The 20414-nt window shown below is 44.9% G+C and overlaps 1 protein-coding gene across 2 annotated transcripts; it reads left to right on the top strand.

Moving 5' to 3' along the window:
- Positions 1-522: 522 nt before the first annotated feature.
- On the top strand, positions 523-13917 carry zgc:136971 (S9 family peptidase). 2 transcript variants are annotated; one of them, XM_035646303.2, is made up of 22 exons: positions 523-774; positions 1414-1532; positions 3224-3359; positions 3689-3764; positions 3849-3924; positions 4148-4254; positions 4439-4573; positions 4854-4945; positions 5101-5138; positions 5232-5353; positions 5450-5510; positions 5640-5734; positions 6118-6169; positions 7371-7474; positions 7661-7793; positions 7874-7957; positions 8069-8149; positions 8609-8697; positions 8845-9038; positions 9173-9275; positions 10600-10706; positions 10910-13917. In XM_035646303.2, exons 2-22 carry the CDS (start codon positions 1415-1417, stop codon positions 11007-11009), a joined length of 2103 nt encoding a protein of 700 aa, XP_035502196.2. In that variant the 5' UTR covers positions 523-774; position 1414; the 3' UTR covers positions 11010-13917. The 2 variants fall into 2 exon arrangements, with proteins under 2 accessions (XP_035502196.2, XP_035502195.2); XM_035646302.2 differs by having other exon boundaries at positions 1411-1532.
- Positions 13918-20414: the final 6497 nt, after the last annotated feature.

Here is a 20414-nt window from a genome sequence, read left to right as displayed (position 1 = left end):
AAACATAATCAGGTCATACAGGGGCAAATCTGAAAAACAACAATAACAACTTCTCTTCCTTCTTTCCTCTGCTATCATTTCATGATGATATCGCTGGTAACTAATAAATGTTCAGGAGGAAGGATTTGATGGCAGTACAATCAGTTTAATATGTATTAGAAATTAGTAATATATATATAGTTCCATTGGATCACTGTGTTTCTAATCTTAGATTTGGTTGGATTTTCCACTTGCTTCAATGTCTTTGGTGAAAAACAAAGCAGCTGTCAATTCTGTAGTGCCGTGCTCCAAATGTCATGTTTTCACTTAACTTACATTATATTCCTGTTTTTTGTGTTAATCCCTGGTGTATGTTTCCTATGTTTATTTGTCTCTTATCTACAATCGTGTGTTTTCATTGAGTTGAATTCTTACTGTTTGTATGTATGAATGTATGTATCAAATAAAGTGAGTTTATGAGAAAAAAACCCAGTGGTCCTCTGCCGCCCCCTTGAGGCCGCTCTCGTCCATCACACCCCTCCGCCCTGAACCGAGGTGGTATCGTCCGTTCACGGGATCAACATGGAGGCGCTGCCGCGGTAAAGTCACCGTTGAGAAATGTCGACTCGGGTCCCGGGGAGGCGGTGAAGTCCCTGACGGGGTCGAGTGGAGGAGGTCACCAGGCGACCTGCTGTAGACCGGACCTCACCTGTCGGAACCGGCCCACACCGTCACCGTGCTGCTGCCGGGACATGAGTCAGTGCCACCGGTCACCTGCACTGACTGGTAGTTCAGGTGCGTGTGTCTGATCGTGTGTGTGTGTGTGTGTCTGATCGTGTGTGTGTGTGTGTGTGTGTGTCTGGTCGTGTGTGTGTGTCTGATCGTGTGTGTGTGTCTGATCGTGTGTGTGTGTCTGATCGTGTGTGTGTGTGTGTGTCTGATCGTGTGTGTGTGTGTGTGTGTGTGTCTGATCGTGTGTGTGTGTCTGGTCGTGTGTGAGTGTCTGATCGTGTGTGTGTGTGTGTGTGTGTGTGTCTGATCGTGTGTGTGTGTCTGATCGTGTGTGTGTGTGTGTCTGATCGTGTGCGTGTGTCTGATCGTGTGTGTGTGTGTTTCTGATCGTGTGTGTGTGTGTGTGTGTGTGATCGTGTGTGTGTGTGTGTGATCGTGTGTGTGTGTGTGTGTCTGATCGTGTGTGTGTGTCTGGTCGTGTGTGAGTGTCTGATCGTGTGTGTGTGTGTGTGTGTGTCTGATCGTGTGCGTGTGTCTGATCGTGTGTGTGTGTGTGTGTGTGTGTGTCTGATCGTGTGTGTGTGTCTGATCGTGTGTGTGTCTGATCGTGTGTGTGTGTGTCTCTGATCGTGTGTGTGTGTGTGATCGTGTGTGTGTGTCTGATCGTGTGTGTGTGTGTGTGTGTGTGTGTGTGTACAGCAGCATGGAGGCCACACAGATCACCGGGGTGTATGGAGAGGTCAGCGGCCTCCCTGCGCCTCTCTCTGCCCACGTGAGTGAGGAGCAGCTCCCGGAGCAGAGGGTCTACACCGTGACCGCAGGTGGGCTTCCGTTAAAACACACACACACACACACACACACACACACACACACACACACACACACACACAATAATACAGTTTGTATGACATCAACTGCTTCAGCCAATCAACGTCTGTGATGTCATCACAGAGCGCGAGCCTGGCCCAGACCCTGGCCCTGACCATTTGACCTCCATGTCTAATCCTAACCATCTTGGACTGAAACCCTGAAATGCCAGAAATTTAAAATCCTGTTTGGATGAAAAGAAAAGAAGATTGAATAAAAATACGTAAAAATACGAAAAGTGATGTACTAAGATTGTCATCAAATTATGGATAAAGAATCTCAAAACTCACTGAAACTAAAATCCAAATCATGAAGATCACAATGTTGGACAACTTCCTCACTGGAGACTGAGCCCTAGCGTCGGGGGATATATATATGTTTTGTTATGTAGATGATAAGAATGGAGAGTTATTGATCGATGTGCACTGGCCAGTGTTTTGCCTCGCGCTCCCCAGTTGATGATGAAGATGGGTTTCACAGCATAACTGGATTTTTGTTGAGATGTTTGAAAAAAAAAAAGACTCATGTCCAAGTTGAATGTCATTTTACTAAGCTGAGTGAAAAATTGACATATTGGTCTGAGGGCGGAACAAGAGTGTTCAGCGTCCCCGTGTGGGGAATGTGAATAGACTCTGTGAATTTCTCCAGATTGTTTTGAAAGTTTGAAACTCGACCTGAAACTTTTGAACAGTAAGAAAATTTGTGAATCGTCGGAAATCTTGTTCCGGGGACCAGAAAGAGAGTTAGGTAAATTTCATGACGGTGGATCTACACGACCTTCTATCAGCACCGTCCTCCTGATTCTCCTCTCATCGGCACTTTAACTAGGATCCACAGGTGAATCTCACAGAACGTTGGAAGAGATTCCAAACGGCCAGCCTGAAAACAATCTCTCTGCCGAGTATCGGTGACCTCAAAAGGCGCTTTGCTACTGACACCAGTGATCATGTCCTAGAGGTTTAACAAGGGTTACAAAGTCCGGCCATCTGTCTCCCTCTGAGAATACCACCCACCCTGTCTGTTGTGCAGTGGCAGTGGATTGGGATTTCAGGGGAGGTGGGGACAGACACGCACGTCCCGCTCATAACACCACATGTTACCACGATTCAACTGTAACGGTTTGTTTAAATGTCCCGCATTCTTCAACAGATTTAAAATAAAACAGATTTGTATTATTTGACACATTAGAATTAGAGCCAGATGCTGACTAACAATATCAATATTTGAGGATTTGAGAACAGTCGAATTATGATATGCTGGGCAATTTTTTTTAACATAAGCACAAGACATGAAAAATATACTTTTCCAAAGCATAGGTTAAGTTTGTCAAAGAGTTGGTAAGGTGATTACAAAGGTCAGATATTTTAAAGCTAAAACAATGAATGTAATAATCAAAGACGATATTACATTTCAAATTTTGTTTTTCTAGTAATATCTTAAATGCAATTGCAGTTTCTTTTTTGCATACCTGCCAACCCACTCTGTACACTGATAGATATCTAATCTCTCTGTGATTGACCCGTATCTCTCAAATTATACCGTCCAGACAGATAACAAGGTGTTTTCTTGCCAAAATCCCCATTAGATGTATACAGTACATGTTGTTCAAGATGCATTGTGTGTCTACAATTTCTCTGTCTACCAGAGTGGAGTCAGAGCGACCTGGTCCGAGGCTCCAGACTTCGCTACTCTCAGCAGTGGACTGTGATCGCAGACGCCGACGACCACAGGCGCATCAGGACCGTCCTCCCTCCAGGGTCCTGTGCACCAGCGTCGGGAGAGTGAGTTGTCTCCTAATTCAAACAAACGCAGGGACAGTTTCAAATCTGGGTGAGAAAAAGTAAAAGTTTTGAGATCAAAGGCGAATTGGACGGCAGCTAAAAGAGCTTCTGTTTGCGGACCTCAAGTGGTTTAACTCCTGGCGTTGCTGCAGCGATGTCGCGGTGTATCCCACAGTGCACAGTGACGTCACTGTTGTGTGTGGTGAAAGGTGTCGCAGAGGTCAAACTTTTAACCAGAGAGGACGGTGAAACACCACTTTTCAGAGAGCTGTTGTCTTACACATTTTGCTGAATCAAAACCGGAGCTCTTATTTCTCTCCGCTGCTCAGGTTGCTCAGTGGACGCTCTCCCATTCGAGGTCAGAGGGCAGTTGTCAGGGAGACCGGTGGCCACCAGCTCCTTGAGGTGAAAAAAGGGGGTTCAGTAACATTCCCTGTTAGACTGGTGTTTTTTGACTGACTGTTGTTGTTTGTGGTTGCTGCTGCTCAGATATGGGACTGCAACGGCCTCAGGAAGTGCCTCAACCTGACTGCCCTCAACAAACATGGCCGAGTATATGACGATGGTGAGAAGTGTTTTTGTATATGATCTGTTTTTAGCCCTCATATTGTTGTGGGTTCATGTTCATGTGTGTGTGTATAATTACATTCAATTATTTGTGTGTGTGTGTGTGTGTGTGTGTGTGTGTGTGTGTGTGTGTGTGTGTGTGTGTGTGTGTGTGTGTGTGTGTGTGTGTGTGTGTGTGTGTGTGTGTGTGTGTGTGTGTGTGTGTGTGTGTGTCCGTCCAGCTCAGTTTGGGTGTCTGTCATGGTCAGAGTGTGAGAACAAACTGCTGTATGTGGCAGAGAGGAGCAAGAACACATCAATAGGAAAACATGAATCTGCCAATGGGAAGGTATTTTGCGCGCACACACACACAAATATGATGGAAATGATGACGCAAATGACGGCTATGATTTGAGATAATATTAAGCAGAGTGTACAGTGAGTCCAACAGAAGTGTAGAACTTTTTGTATAAGAAAGAGTCAATGTGTAAATGTCCTGTCCTTCTCTCCTGGCTGTCATTGTGCCTGAACAGGACAGGAGTGTGTACTGTGAGGACTGGGGCGAGGCTCTGACCAACAAGAGCATCCCGGTGATTTGTGTTGTGAACCTGCAGAGCGGCACGGTCGCTGTGCTGCAGGGCGTGCTGCCCGACATCTCACCTGGACAGGTGAGGCGGGCGGAGAACGTCATCGACAAAATCAATCTGAGCCAGCAGGATGTAGAATATATATATATATATATATTTTTGGGGACTGTAAGTTTGCTCAATATCCCAGTGTCTGTTTGTTTTGAAGTAGAAAAGCAGATGAAATGATTCGATGTCTTAAGTAATTCCGATAAAAACGAACAGCTGGATGAGCTCTTGGCTCTGTGTCCCTGCTACTTGTGAATGTCTTTCCTGTTGTTAATGTGTGTTGGTGTGTGTGTGTGCGTGTGTGTCTCTCCAGGCTCTGTGGGCTCCTGGGAGTCAGTCGGTGTTGTTCGTCGGTTGGTGCCATGAACCTTTCAGACTCGGACTGAAGTTCTGCTCCAATCGCAGGTTAGATGCAGCAGGTGCTTTGTTTTCTGTGTTTTGACAAAAAAACCCTGAAAAAAATTACACTACAATAGTTATTATCTATTTGTTATCATTCATGCTGAATCAAAACGTTTAGTCTCTATATAGAGTCTCATTCTCTTCACACTGTGTTTCAGGTCGGCGTTATTCAAGCTGGACCTGGACGGATACTGTGGTGAGTGTTTTGCTTTAGTTTGTCCCCTTCGTCAATTAATTACGCTCATTCATGGAATCTGATTCCCTGTATGTCCCCATCGCTCCGAACCAGAGTGTCTGTCAGGGTACGACCTGTCGGTGTCCTGTCCGAGGTTGAGTCCAGACGGGTCCACGCTGATCTATCTGCAGGGCCAAGTGTTCGGTCCTCACAATCAGTGCCTCAGTCTGCAAATGGTACACTCTCTCTCTCTCTCTCTCGTCTGGGTGTCTGTATTTTTGTGTCTTGTTCCTTCTAACAAGAGTTAAACAGTGGCTGTTAACCCTTCACAGCTGGACCTGAAGAGCGGGAAGACGTCCACACTGTTGGATGTTGTCAACAGACCGCAGGCTGGTAGGTTACACACAACAATATCTTGTGTTGTGGCTCGTGGGACAGCACAGTAGTGTTGGTCCAACACTTCTGTTTCCAGACGTGAAACATCTTTCCCAGACACTTTTTGTCCTTGTGCGTCTCTTCCAGGTGAGTGTGCAGGTGTTTATGAGGCTCTGCCGGCCTGCTGCTGGTCTGCAGACAGTCAGAGAGTGTTGTTCAGCAGCGCCCGCAGGAACTGGAAGGTAATGACCACTCCAGGGCGCCTGTGGCTCAGGAGGTAGAGTTGTTCGTCCACCAACCTGAAGGTTGGCGACTCGATCCCATGCTGATGTGTCATGGGGCAAGACACTCAACCCTAAATTGCCTCTGGCTCCTCCGGCAGTGTATGACTGTGTATGAATGTGACGGAAGAGGCGTTGTGAATAGCAGCGCTGTATGGATGTGTGTGAATGGGTGAATGTGACTTGTAAAGCGCTTTGAGTGGTCTATATGACAAGCAAAGCGCTATAAAAAATACAGTCCATTTACCATATATATTAATGGAATTTTGGGAAATATGCTTTTGTGTTTATTTTTCCTTCTTTTGGATTCATCACATCATCTTTACTCTCTCCTCGTCTCTCAGGATCTCTTCGTGGTCGACAGAAGATCAAAGAAAGTCTCCTCCCTCTCTGATAGTAAGAGTCCATCCTCCCCTCCACCGCTTCTTCCTCCTCCTCCTCCTCCTCCTCCTCTTCCTCCTCTCGCTCTTCTGTCCACATCTCCATCTCTTTTTTTCCCTCCTCCTCCCTCTCCTCTCTTTCATCCTCCCACTCCCCTCTTTCATCCTCCCAACTCTCCTCTGCTTCCCCCTCCTCCCCCCCCTCGTTGGCCTCCCCATCCACCCCCTCTTCTTCCTCCTGCTCCCCTCTCCCCTCCTCTCCCACCTCCCCCCTATCCATTTGCTTTCTCTGACCTTCCTCCTCCACCTTTTCATCCTCATCATCAGGAGCACAAGAGTGAACTGAGAGGTAGGACAAGAAAAGAGACATAGTGCCGCCATCAACATCCTGCTGGAAATGTTCAAACTAAAGGTCAAAAAGTTGCAGAAACATCACTTGAATGTGTAATGAGGTGGTTCAATATTAAAGATTCATACATGAATATAATTTATATGTTATAGCCTTTGTTTGGTTTTTATTAATACATAACACTCAGAGCTGCAACAGTTAATCGATAACTTAATTTATCGACAACTATTTTGATAATCGATAGTAGTTTTTTTGTTGTTTCTTTTAAAGGAAAATTTCTCTGATTTCAGCTTCTTAAATGTGAATATCTTCCGGTGTATTTTCTCCTCTACGACAGTAAACTGAATATCTTTGGTGTGTGAGCAAAACAAAACATCATGTTGGGGGTTTGGGAAACATGATCTACATATTTCACAATTTAACGGCATTTTTTGGACCAAACAACGAATCCATTAAATCGAGAAAATAATCGACAGATTAATCGATTATGAAAATAATCGTCAGTTGCAGCCTTACCCTCATTCATTTTGCTGACGCTTTTGTTCAAAGCGACTTACAATCATGTATATTTGACTCATTTAACAATCAAAGTTAAAAAAAAATAATTCAAATGAAGCTTCTGCATGTCATCTACATCTGTGATTTCGGTATAAAGCGGATTGACATAATATCATCCACACCTGTGCAAAATAATGTGGGTACATCATGTTAAAGCCCTTTAAAAACTTTATTGAGACCTTTTATCTCTGTGATTGTTGCTGCTCTATCGTTTTGCTCCTGTGTTCTTTCTTTTCTTTATCATTTCCTTCATTTTCTTTATGACCGTCTCTGTTGTTTCCATTTTTCGCTCCCTGTCCGCCATCTGCAGGTCTCTCTGATGTTCCCAGAGTATATGGCAGCTGGAAGCTGCTGACAGTCCAGAGGGACCTGATGGTCGTCTGCTGCTCCAGCCCCAATACACCACCCACTCTGGTCAGACAGCACCCACATGCACACGCACACACACAAACACACACACACACACACACACACACACACACATACACACACACACACACACACACACACATACACACACACACACACACACACACACACACACAATGTATATAAATAATGTTTTTTAACGATATGGTGTGTGTGTGTGTGTGTGTGCAGAGGGTGGGTTTCCTGCCCTCAGCAGGTGAAGCTGTGACCTGGCGAACCCTGCAGCAGCCCGTCCTGACCTTTGACTTCCATTGGACCATTCTTGATATTTCACCTCCACCTGAGGAGGAAAACACAGATTACTGTGAGCTTCTACAATACTAAGACTTGTTCTGATGACAAGCTGATGTCCTCAGCTCTAACTGTCTCTCTCTCTTACATCAGCTGCTCTGGACTTTGGTGCAGTCCTGGTCAAACCGACTCACCCCGTCCATGACGCCAGTTTACCTCTGGTCGTCTTCATCCATGGTTCGTGTCCACTTTTTTTTTTTTTTTTGTATTTCTGCTGACTTGATGGAAACATATTAAAAACAGACTATGTTATATCACAGTTTTGCTTTTGTGTGTTTGCTCTCCCAGGTGGCCCTCACTCCCAGTTCCCTGCAGAGTGGAACGCAACCACAGCTGGACTGGCTAAACTCGGCTTTGCTGTGCTCATGGGTGAGATCCCTCTCTTACTCTCAGATACACACACACACACACACACACACACACACACACACACACACACACACACACACACACACACTTAAAAAATGAGTTTAGCATTCTGGGAAACATGTCTATTTTTTTGTTGTTGCTGGGAGTTGGATGAGAACATTGATACCAATCTCATGTCTGTCTGTTAAACATGGAGCTATAACCTGGAGCTGCATAGCGACGACTCATTAATTTGCCTTAAATCATAACATCAATGTGAATTTTCTTTCACTTTTTATTTACTATATTAATTATAAAATAGAATATATTCAAGAACAGATTAAACCAATCCGCCTTTTTAAAGAAAAAAGGTAAAGAGTAAAGCTCTTAAATTCACATGATCAAAGCCTTGAGTGTTCATGCCTCATCATGAGTCATCTGTCTTCCCTTTGTCTCCCTGTCATGCGTCTCTCTATCTAGTTAACTACCGGGGATCCACAGGGTTTGGTCAGGACAGCATTTTGTCCCTGATTGGTCAAATTGGAAGCCAGGATGTAAAAGACGTTCAGGTACGGGCTCTTCCTCTTTATAATCTGGCGGGAAAAGGACAAAGTAGAAGGTTGGCAGCCTTTTTCCAGTCAGCACTGTGTTCCTCCTTCATCAGGATCAACCTGTAAATGATTTGATCTCTGTGACACACTGTCTTTTTTTCACAGAGGGCCGTGCTCACTGCGCTGCAGAGCGACCTTACCCTTGACTCCAAACGCTTGGCCGTGATTGGCGGTTCTCATGGGGGTTTCCTGTCCTGTCACCTGGTTGGTCAGTACCCAGATTTCTACAGAGCGTGTGCAGCCAGGAACCCCGTCATCAATGCTGCAACCTTACTGGGAACCAGTGACATAGTGGACTGGTGAGACATGCTTACACCCCACAGCTCCTCTACACACGATGCACACAAGCTTTATCTCCACTGTTCATTGTTCAGACCACTTTTGGGTTTGAATCTTCTTCTTCTTCTTCTTCTTCTTCTTCTCCTGCATCAAGGCGCTACACCAGTGTCGGCCTTCAGTACTCGTACGACCGGATACCCACCGCCGAAGCCCTGGCTGTTATGTTGGAGAAGTCGCCCATCACACATGCTGCTCAGGTCAGACACATGCTCACTTTAAATACAGACTTAAAATCATAATGTACACACATCCAGCATATACTCTCAGGCCAATCTTTGAAAGCTGATCTATTGTTACAGCAGGGGAACGTCGGCCTCTGGGTCATATGCGGTCCACAAGACTTTTTGATCAAGCCTGTGAGAAAATCCATTCAAAAAAGTGATTTAGAAATACAAAAAGCAGCAATTATTTCTTTCCCAAGATCTAAAGCAGTGGACTAACATGTGCCTCAGGCTGCTCCAGTCTGGCTCTCTGCCTGTCAGGTCACGGTCAGGGTGAAGGAAACACAAACATAGCTGTAATGTGTCATCACTGACGAGCAGCATGGCAAAAAAAAAGAAAAGCAGATCAAACCTTTCAAACCTACCAAAATTCCAGCATCACCACAGCTGTAAACATGCCGCTTGACTGGATGTGTTGCAAGAACAAAGGCTCATGGATAAAGTTGACGCTCAAAACATCATTCAATTCAATGTCGTCTGACAACTAAAAAGCTGAAACCTCATTCAGAAAGAACATTTGTGAAGGAACGGGACAAAGTAAAATTGCGCATTGTGTGCAAACACTGTGCATATTCTTCTTGGCAGGTATTAAAGCCTGCAATGATATCTGAACATGTTGGAGAGTTTTCAAAACACCCTCAGGGTCCGTCAGGTTCGGTCATGAAAAATAAACAAAAGGAATTCAAATTATTTGTTTGCTACTTTTAATGTGCCTGACATGAAATCATGGAGCTGCATAGCTAAAAAAAAAGAAGCTCTCAACGAAGTACAACAACTTCCCTCTAGTTGAGCTCTAACTGTATGTACGTCCTGAGGATTTTCCCACTCTGATGAGAGTTTGCATCTCTGTTTGAGAAGTTTCAAAACTGACTTTTTCAAAGACATGGTTCTACTCAAGACTTGTGTTCAGTAATTTAGTGTGGCCCCGAGAAGGATGTTCTTAAAATGTAAATTGCCCTTCATAGGGAAATGGTTCCTCTCCCTGGTCCTACGGCCGCATCAGCTGTGGTGTCGTCTGTCCTGCAGGTGGTGCTAGAGGACAAAAAGCCAGGAGGTCATAAGGATCCAATGTTTCTCCATAAATTCCATAGAAATCTGTCCCTTACGAGTTTGATATTCTTTTTGTACACTTGAATATTTTGAGCTGAATTAGCCGGACACCGGACCTTTTTATAGACCAAGCCACTGCAATGAGTTTTAACAGTGAAGTGAAGACCAGGAGTCAGTTCCATAGAGAAACTGTTCTTGTATGTGTCACTATACATTTGGACACAACAGAATCTGTCTATTTTTTGTGCAGATCAAGGCCCCAGTGCTGCTGATGCTGGGAGGCAGAGACAGACGAGTGTCTCCCCACCAGGGTCTGGAGCTGTACAAAGCCCTGAAGAGCAGAGCTTCACCCGTCAGGTACAACAGATACACCAAACGTACAAGTCCCGACAGTCCAACATAAGAACCCGACTGCAGAGGTTTCAATTCTACTCCAGTAGTCCTGTTGCTTTGCCTACCGCCTGTATATCAAAAAACATATAATACATCATAGCATTAAGACTAATAATTGTGATTAATGTGGACCTTATTTCTGCCAACTGTTCTGTTTGTCCTTCTAGGCTGCTGTGGTTTGCAGAGGACGGACATTCACTGTCCAGAGTGGACACACAGGCCGACTGCTTCCTCAACACAGTGCTGTGGCTGCACCAGCATCTCTGAGAACACACACACACACACGCTGCTGAACATTGTTAGAAAATTGATCATTTTCTAGTTTACTATCACAAACGTTGACACACGTCTGCCTTACTAACAAAACCCATTCTGTATGTTACAGTTTACCAGATTTTGTAAAGACATCCCAAAGTCTTTGTCATCGTATACAGTAAATTTACTTTACACAATGTCCATTAGATGGCAGCCTGTCCTCTTTCGAGAACGGCATACCGCATAGCAAATATCATATCATCTTAATCACTCAGCAAATATGCTATGACTTAAAGAATGAGTTCAGAAGTCCGTGTGTTTCATGTAACTTAGACGACCACATTTCAAAACGTGACATCTGAAGCCCTGTAGCCACTCGGCCCCACTGCAGAGCTGTAAACCTCCCAAACCACTCGAAATCTAATCTGGAGCCGTTACCAGAGGCTCTCGACCACCTTCCTCACAGGGCTGCCCGGATAAATAGTCTACTGCACTGCTGACCTTCGAGCCCAGTTTATTTTTGCCGCGGTGATCAGCTCCTCACTCGACTCCCTGAAACACGAACATCACAGATTTCAATTCACCGCTGCTCAGCATCCCTGGCCTTCCACGCGAGGGCGATTTGCCAATTACATCTGGAAGCTCTGTTTTCCTGAACCAACTCTGTCCTGCTCTCGTTGTTCAAAGAAAAGAACAGAATCTGATGAAATCTGGGACGAGGAAAAGAGGTGGCCGAGACATTGGCGGAGGAAAACAAAGCCTTGTCACGTGTTTGTCACTGCTTTGGTGGCCTTGTCGAGACTTCACGGAGGCCTTGAGAAGTCACACCGCTTTCATTTCCCAAACAACACGAGTTCCTTCAGTTGATACTGATACAGATTCAATTTAACAGATGCAGATTTTGGAAAATGAAGTGCCCGAGATAAGACTTGGGGGTGGTTTGATCGCTTCCAGAAGTTTCCCCTCAGCAGTCGCACCCTGTTGTCCCAGACACAGCGTCCGTATCAATTGTCCTCTCCACCAACACGTTGCTCTGTGGCCTTGACTGCAGCTGCCGCCTGATGGCGTCACTGTGATGTGGGTGTTGGGTGAGGTCACCAATTCGAGAGAGGGACGGAGATTGTGCTGACGAGGAAGTGACCGATAGAAAAGAAAAGAGGATCGAGACGGAGGCGAGCGGGTTTTCCAGCAAATGAACGAGCCAGAGCGATGCAGAGGTTCACGGCGTGCCTCTGTGGCATTCTGCTGTGTGGGCCGGGGGAGACAGAGACGAAGCTTTGTCGAGAGCTGCAGACAGGGGAAAGACTCGCGCTCATGCTGAGTGCATGTAGGAGGTAGACGGACAAAGGGAGGAAAGAGGGCAAGTGTGTTTTCTGACTCTGGGGGACAAAGAGCCTTTTGGAGTTGGTGTGTCTCCCCTCTCCGGCCGGCTGAAGAGAAAGTAGAACAGAATGGGACACTGAAGCCTGAGCGTGGTGCCAGAGGGGAGCTCGGAGGAACACGCAACACACTGCACTCTTTAGTTTTGCATACAGGTGGAAAGTTTGCCGTTATGGTGGCACCGGAAGGAATCGGCAAGAGCATCAGGATTGCATCCTCAGAGTATTAAGGGATACCAATGTCGTGGCTGTTCACCAGCTGCTGAGGAAACGGCTGGCCTGGATTCGTCTGAAGGAATCTCATGTCGTCGCACCAAATAACACTGGATATCTTGTTTGCTGAGCAGTAAAAAATGACCTGTTGAGGGTTTTGCGCAAGGATGAAGTGTTGCAGTAACTTCTGGACATCAGGAGGCCATCTCCTGGCTGTAGTATTTAGAGTTTACCCTGACCCCTGGTCGCACTGCCATGAAGCTACCGTTAAAGAGGCAGCAGACAAATTTGGTGCCCCTAGTGGTCCCCGGTGGCATTACGGTTTGGCCACTGTCGTAAAAAGACGCTGCAGTAGCGCGATGCCAGTGAGGACGCAGGTCCTTTTCGTCAACGGCGCTTTGGAGAGAACGGAGGCGAAGGAAGAAGTGTGTGCACTGAAGCTCCCACTTGGTTTGCTGGCTCCTGGCGGTAACTAGCGGCAGCGTTGGCGTCATGGCTCAATGCCAGCAGCCTGGCTACTGTCCAAAGCAGAAAGCAAGCAGAAAAATACAAATTTCAACAAATAACCACGAGTTGAGCATGCGTTAGGCTGGTTACGTTATTAACTGATGGAAACAGGATAGTTTTTTCCATCACTGCGGACAGATACTGGGAGAACGCTATGCTCGTCCTTGTTTTGGCCACACGGTGGGTGACTCAGTTAGTCCTTTTTCTGTTGTCATCACACTGTGCGATCAGTTTTACCATTAAAATGACAACTTAAAGACAAAAGGTTGTCTATTTTCACTTTAACCTGAAGTTTTATAATCGGCCCTGAAGGCATTTGAATTAGAGTAAGAAGTGAATGTGTCCTGTCGAATGGTGGAGGGTGGAAGGCTCTTGTTTAGTGCTGAGAGACTAAGACCCTCCGTAGACGAAGTCTGGCCGTAATCCTCGACTGAACTCAAATCCTCTGTGAGCCGTCGTACTGGTGGAAATGAGCCTTGGAGACCTCATAAAGTTGTGGGGCTGCGAAAGAAATGTATTGTGCTGTTGGGAGTCCAATGTTCAAAGTACAAGGAATAAAAAAAAACCCACCCCTGCACATTATGTTTGACTGGAATAGGCCGTAATTGGGTTTGGATTTGGTTTTGACATCATATGACTTTTATTCTATACTTCTAAAGGTCTGTTCACACGTTGTAATGGTAACTTCTCATCCAAAACCCCCGAGCCATGTTCTTCACCTGTGGACGTGTGCCAAGACTTAAAGTGCTCCAATGTGAGTTTTCTTTTTAAAGAGGCAGCGTGTGTAAAGTCTGACATGGTTCAATAAATCGTTGTTGGTTCCTCCTTTGTCCCCAGCCCACGGACTCTCTTCCTCCCCTCCGTCCGTTATTGTCTTTGTCTTGTCCCCAAGCACGTGAACACTGGCTTCAACTGGGGGAGGCAGTATTTTACCATCTCTGTTCCAATTCAGCCTTTGACTGTTTGAACAGGGAGGGCCCCGCTCAGGGAAGGAGGGACGCTCTGCCATGTCAGCAGTGCATGTGACGTGATCTTTTTAAAAACATTCCTTGTCATTTTCTCTCTCTCTCTCTCTCTCTCTCTCTCTAATCCCTTCCCTCTGTCCATCTCTTTCGTTCTCTGTCTTCACCTGCCTTCTTTCTTTCTTTCTTTGCTATGATAAATTCCGATGGATCACCACAGAATCGTACGTTTGTCATGGGGATTCATGGTTTTACAGTGCAGCTGGCCTGGACTGGGATGACCTGGGCGTCTATAACAGTCGGAGCTATTGTCTAATGTTGTGAGGAAGCTGTGGTGTGTTGTTGGCTGTGAGGTTTTTCTCTAAAGTCTTCGGTTAGGTCTGGTTTGTGTTTGCTTTAGGATTAAATTAGTGGTGCTAAAACTTATTTGGCATGACCACATTTTCCCTACATAAACCTCCATACTACTAAGGGACTGACGGTGGGATCTGTCTAACCTTCCAACAATTTGAACTCGAACCAGAATTTAATAATACAACAGAAAAGGTTTTGAGGAGTCACTTGTTACGTCTTTTGTCTTTTCTTTCAAACACCTGAATGGAAACACCAGAGGTTTGGATGATAATGCAAAACAACTTTTTAAGCTGGGATGAGATGGAAAAGTTGGTGTATCAATGAAAAGAAAAGAGTGCAATGGAAACAGATCCACAAATCATCACATACATGAAGCCTTAACTTGTGGAAAAACACATTATTTCCTTTTGATTTTCTCCAAATGTGGCTGTAATTCATGGTATATGTGGATTCAAATTTGACTTCTGATTTACAGAATAACTTAAGATGGAGTGCATTTGCCCTTAAATGTTCTTCAACCATGTAGAACAGCTAATCTATTAATCGTTATTGTTTTCCAAGAAAGCATTATGACTATGCATGTTTTCCTCCGTACTGTACTGTAAGTCCACAGTATCCGGCAGGTCATGGGAATATTCCCCCTCTGGTCTCCTTTAGTTGTGAGCCATCTGAACTTCATCACACACAAACCTCTTTCATCTCTCCTCCTCCATCCACTTGGCTCGCCTCCATCTTTCTTTTGTCACATTTATCTATCGCCCTGTTCCCATGCTGTGCGCTAAGCCACTTTTTTGTACCAGAGCCATGCAGGATCATATTGGGGGGGTTGGGGGGTTGGGGGGGGGGGGGGGGGGGGGGGGGGTTAACCGCCATTTCTTGGCTGACAGTTTGGGCCTTTCGCTCTCACAACTTGCTCCAAAGACGGACAAGACAGCTGCAAACCTGACACGGTCGATATCGCCTCATGTTGTTGTTGTTGCGGCTGCTGTTTGTTCCCGTGGCAACTATGGGGATGTAGGTGCGAACGACCTGCTGCTTGGAGAATCTGTGATACGACAGTTTGTTAATATGTCCCATTCCTTCACCTGAGTGTGCCGACGTGGGACGTGAGCGTTCATGAGGGTCTGAGGGATGATAGAAGAAAGAGGTCAACCACAGTTCATGATTCCGCTCTCCGGACCCAACTTTCCGGAGAAAGTACTCCTCAAACTTCATATCAGTGTCAGGACTCGGGAATGAGAAATATTCTAAACAAAAGCCATGAGTGTTGTTCAGACTCCCCCAGCTGTGAAAGGAACACACAGACTTAGAAAATATAAAACACATGAAGTTGTGTATCGACCCTCTTTTGTCGCCTGTAACCTTTGCGATAATTAAGTTGTCACCTCATCACCTGCCCCCCCCCCCCCCATTTTAAACCCCTTTCACCCATAACTCATCTGCTGTGAAGCCTGACATGACCCCATCAAGTTAAAAAAATCATAACAGCTGTAACTGTAGAAAAACAAAGTCTTCACTTTTTGTGCTTCCAAGTGAACGGACTCTCTGAACTCAGTCGGACGGCTTTGACCCTCTGATGTTGCTGTAAGATCTGATGTCAGCACGTAGGAAACCCCTCGCTTCGTCCAAACAGTTTGAAATTCCTTTGCACCTGCCTTACCTCTCCGATGCTTTGGTGTTCCCCAATATTATGACCCTGATTTTCACAGAATGCATTTACTAGATGCAAGTGCACATAGCTTGGATAGTTGCACATTGTCTCTGCTTGTCCGTCTCAACTTTGGCCTTTCTTAAACTCATGTCACTTTTGCAGCCTGTTAAAGATGAAAGCTAATAAACATGTCTATATACCCATGAAAAAACCCCCTTAAAAATCACTCATTACAGATAAAGCTGCACTCGACCCTGTCACTTCTTTTAATTCATGTTATTGTCACATCCACTATTGGTTGGTTGAATTTTTTGTCTTGGTAAAGTTATTGTTACTGTTGGATACAGGAGTCACTGAGGCAGATTTATTTGCAGATTCCTCATTGCAAATACTCCAACTTTTTACTTAGTAACCACTGTATTGGGATAAAATCTCTCCACTCGGACATAAATTCAGCCCACGTCAGGATCTTGTGAAATATGAGACAATTGATAACTTGAACTTGAACAAACTTGATTTATTCGTGTGCTCACATTAGTGTCAGCCATGATAGTTGTTCCTTATTGTCCCTTCTATATTGACATATCTGAGGAATGTGTTATAAGATCAGTTAATGTTTTTTTGTTAATGTTCATCCTGATGGATGCTGCTACAGTCAAAGTCTGATGACTGTGGTTTTTTTGAGCACAGTCGGAAGAAATGGCTAGAATTTAGTGGTCACCTGACAAACTCCCCGTACGACTCTATCAGACATGGACTCTAAATTGTGCCCAGACATTTCCTGGAGTTCCCATATGAAGAAGGAAGCAGGAGGCTGTGCAGTCGGACGCGTTCACAAAAGCAGGAGCATTTCCAGAACATTCAGGCGAGGGGTGGCGCCCGGGTAGAGCGCCCACCCGCTCACCGTGAATCCTCTGGAGGTTTGCCTTCTGCATTCTCACATGGGGTCATTCAGGCATTTTCTGGTCTGGAAGGAAACGTTTGGGAAAACGTCTGAAGCAACATATGGGGATATTTGTTTTTTTCTCACATGCAGCCTCTCCAGAAAATGTCTGGACCTCGGTGCATGTCTGAACAAAGCTCAAGACAAACACTCAGGGGGCATTGCGTCTGTTAACATCTTAACGTCTGTCTGTGAGTGTGTCACGTATTCTGATCAATACCGCTACAACCGAGCAGTCATCTTGTCAGCAAGGATTCCATTTACCGATTATTAAAACCTTCATTAAGTCGTGTTTTTGGGGGGGCATGTTTGTGCATGTTTTTCCGACCTTCGGAAGTTTTTTTTTTGTTCATTTCAGCCTTTTTTTGTGTTTGTGTCAGCATGTGTGTGTGCGTGTCTGTCTATACATGTGTGCAGATTGTGGGTGTATATTAATAATCCATGCAGTAGAGCATTTTGTAATGCGCGATGCATTATTCATTGATAAGAGATGGGATGCTCTTTCATTAGTCAAACCAATTGGGATCCTGCCATCCTGGACTCACCTATCATTACACTGCTCAGTGATTCATACTGTGTGTGTGTGTGTGTGTGTGTGTGTGTGTGTGTGTGTGTGTGTGTGTGTGTGTGTGTGTGTGTGTGTGTGTGTGTGTGCGTGTGTGCGTGTGTGCGTGTGTGCGTGTGTGCGTGTGTGCGTGCGTGCGTGCGTGCGTGCGTGCGTGCGTGCGTGCGTGCGTGCGTGCGTGCGCGTGCGTGCACTATTGTGTTGCGGAATATTATTTTGTCTTTAACTATATACAATGGATAGTAAACGTACCACAGGAACACATTTTAATGTATTTGCTGCTGTGTCCGTGTTAATGGATTTCATCTACATGTGCTGTCAGAAGGTTGTCAAATCCATATTTCATATTAGATAAGTGCCTTGCTCGGATGGTATCGGGGACCGTGGATATAAAATCCTAAAACGCATGCTGCTCATTAAAAGAAACGTGTGAAATGCTTTTAAAATATAAAAGCATAAATGTGAATTATATCATAAATATAAATTAACTGACTGAAATTTTACAAATAGAGTTAAGATGGTTGCATTCTGGTGGCAGATTTTGAGGCATTTCTAGAGCAAATGGTGAACCAGATCATATTCACACGATATAGACTCCACTGACATCAGCAATATTGATGAACATTCTTTTTTTCCGACTCTATAAAGTTAAACAGTACATCGTAGGAGGGACAGATGTGGATATAATCCTCTGTCGCAGAAGAGGTACAGTGTCCTCATTTATAATTTTCAAGGCGAGTACATTTTTTCAAAACGTATTTCATTCAGGACAAATCTTTGTCAAATGCAACAAAAGCCACTCACAGTCGTTCATGCCTGCACCGTGTAGAGTCACAGGTTTGAATGCGATTTCTCGCCACTGTCCGTCTCTTCACCTTTGTTCAGTTTCGGTTGACTTCCTCTTCTCGTGCACCACGTTGTGTCTTTCGTTTGGTCTGGCTGGAGATTAGTCTGCCATGTGCTGCACAACACTTGATCCATTAGCGGGGTGTTTGCCAAAGGCCTCCTGCTCCTTATGGGGTGGATCGGAGAAAGAGGGAAGTGCATGAATGTGTGTTTGCCCTCTCATGCACTTCCACGTGTGCATATGCATGTGCCTGTGTGGGTCTGTGTGTGTCTGCGTCCCTCAGTGTGGCTGGTGTACGGGTGGCTTTCAGACAGTGAGGGTGTGTGAGAACAGCGTGTGTGTGTGTGTGTGTGTGTGTGTGTGTGTGTGTCTGTGTGTATCTTTCATAAATGCAGGATTACCCTGTTGCCCCTCTCCGCACCAAAACAAACATGCAGGAGTTGAGTCCCACTTAATGAAACACACACACACACACACACACACACACACAGTATGTGTGTCACGTTTCTGCCCTTACTTTGTTCAACCTTTATTAAAAAAGTGTGTATAAGTGTTCAACCCTGTACACCGTGTGTATGTGTGGGGATGTCCATCCTTCTTCAGCTGGTTGTGTGTGCGTGTGTCGCAACAGCGTGGTGTTTGTGTATTGTCTGCTGTTGGTAAAGGGATGTGTGTATGTGTGCGTTGCGTCAATGTCCCACCTCATGTATATTCATCGGCTGCTGAAACTTTACTGCAGTTCTCATCGAGCTCTCCACACTTTGATCTCGGGATGCAAAAAAAAAAACACTGAGTCAGGGAAAAACTGAGGCTGCACACACAAACCCAGTGCTGCACACCGCATGGACACACTCCACTGCTACACACATACTGACACACAGGCATGTGCTCTTACCTCGGACATTTAAATTTAAAATTCACACTTTTAAACACATTGCTGTAATTGCTGACTTGCATATGAAGCCAAATTACTCCTAATGAAATATCTGATACACCATATCCTTGAATCAGAGAACCAGAATTCACAAAGAGGAAGAGAACAGTTTCAAATTCCCGTTTGTTATTCTTGCATTTATGACTTTATGTCCATGTTTAGTTTTCAGTGGGGAGCAGTGGTGGCCTGTGTCTCCACTCCCAACACACAAAACCCCAGACTTTTTTTTTTCAAAGCAATTTTCAGAGCAATTGAGAAACGCTGTGTCGTTGTTGTCGGACACATTCTCCCCATACTAGCCGCAAAACTGATCTCTGGGGACTGAGATGTCTGTTTGTCAGTAGACCCGCCGCTCTGGTCCAAACTGAAACATCTGAACAAACTCCTCGATGGGTTGCCATGGAATTCAGGGCAGAAATGTAAGACCTTTCTCTGCGGTCCTGAATGAACCGTCTCGAAAAATATATTGCATCGATTGTCATGAAAACTGATGCTCATTCACGTTCACCTCAGAATGAACATTAACCACAAATGACTTTATAATGTGAATGCCATGTTTCTACTATTTGCCTCACAATCATCGCAATGAAAGATTTAATAGTTGAGTCCTGTCTGTGGGCATTACTTTTACTTGTGAATTGTTTTGGCATCTGATACTGGACGTCCCTGATGGTACTTCATCGTCTCACCTGAACCTCAAACAGCACGTGACAAGTTATGGAAAGTAATGGTTCGTTATTGTCACAACGCTGTGATGAGAGATCATAAAGACATGATGAAAAGATCATAAGATTTGTTTAAAAACTGAGAAAAATGTACATTGTTAAAATGTCAAAAGCAATATAAATCATCTATTGTATATTTCATTTTTGTGTTGTGCTATAAAAGTGTTACCAGTGATCTGCAGATTAGTCTTAGTCTCTTAGTCCGTGATTGATTGCTTCTATCTCCACCCACATCTCTCAGGTACGTCGCTAATGTGGTTGTTATAATATTCTACGATTAGCATAATTGCCAAGAGAATGTTTTTATAACATTTGCGTGAGTAAAGAGTATGAGTAA

The sequence above is a fragment of the Scophthalmus maximus genome, chromosome 3 (assembly GCF_022379125.1).
Source record: "Scophthalmus maximus strain ysfricsl-2021 chromosome 3, ASM2237912v1, whole genome shotgun sequence".
Taxonomy (NCBI): Eukaryota; Metazoa; Chordata; class Actinopteri; order Pleuronectiformes; family Scophthalmidae; genus Scophthalmus; species Scophthalmus maximus.
Note: the sequence above shows the minus strand (reverse complement) of the source record. Positions and strands in the feature narration are given on the sequence as shown.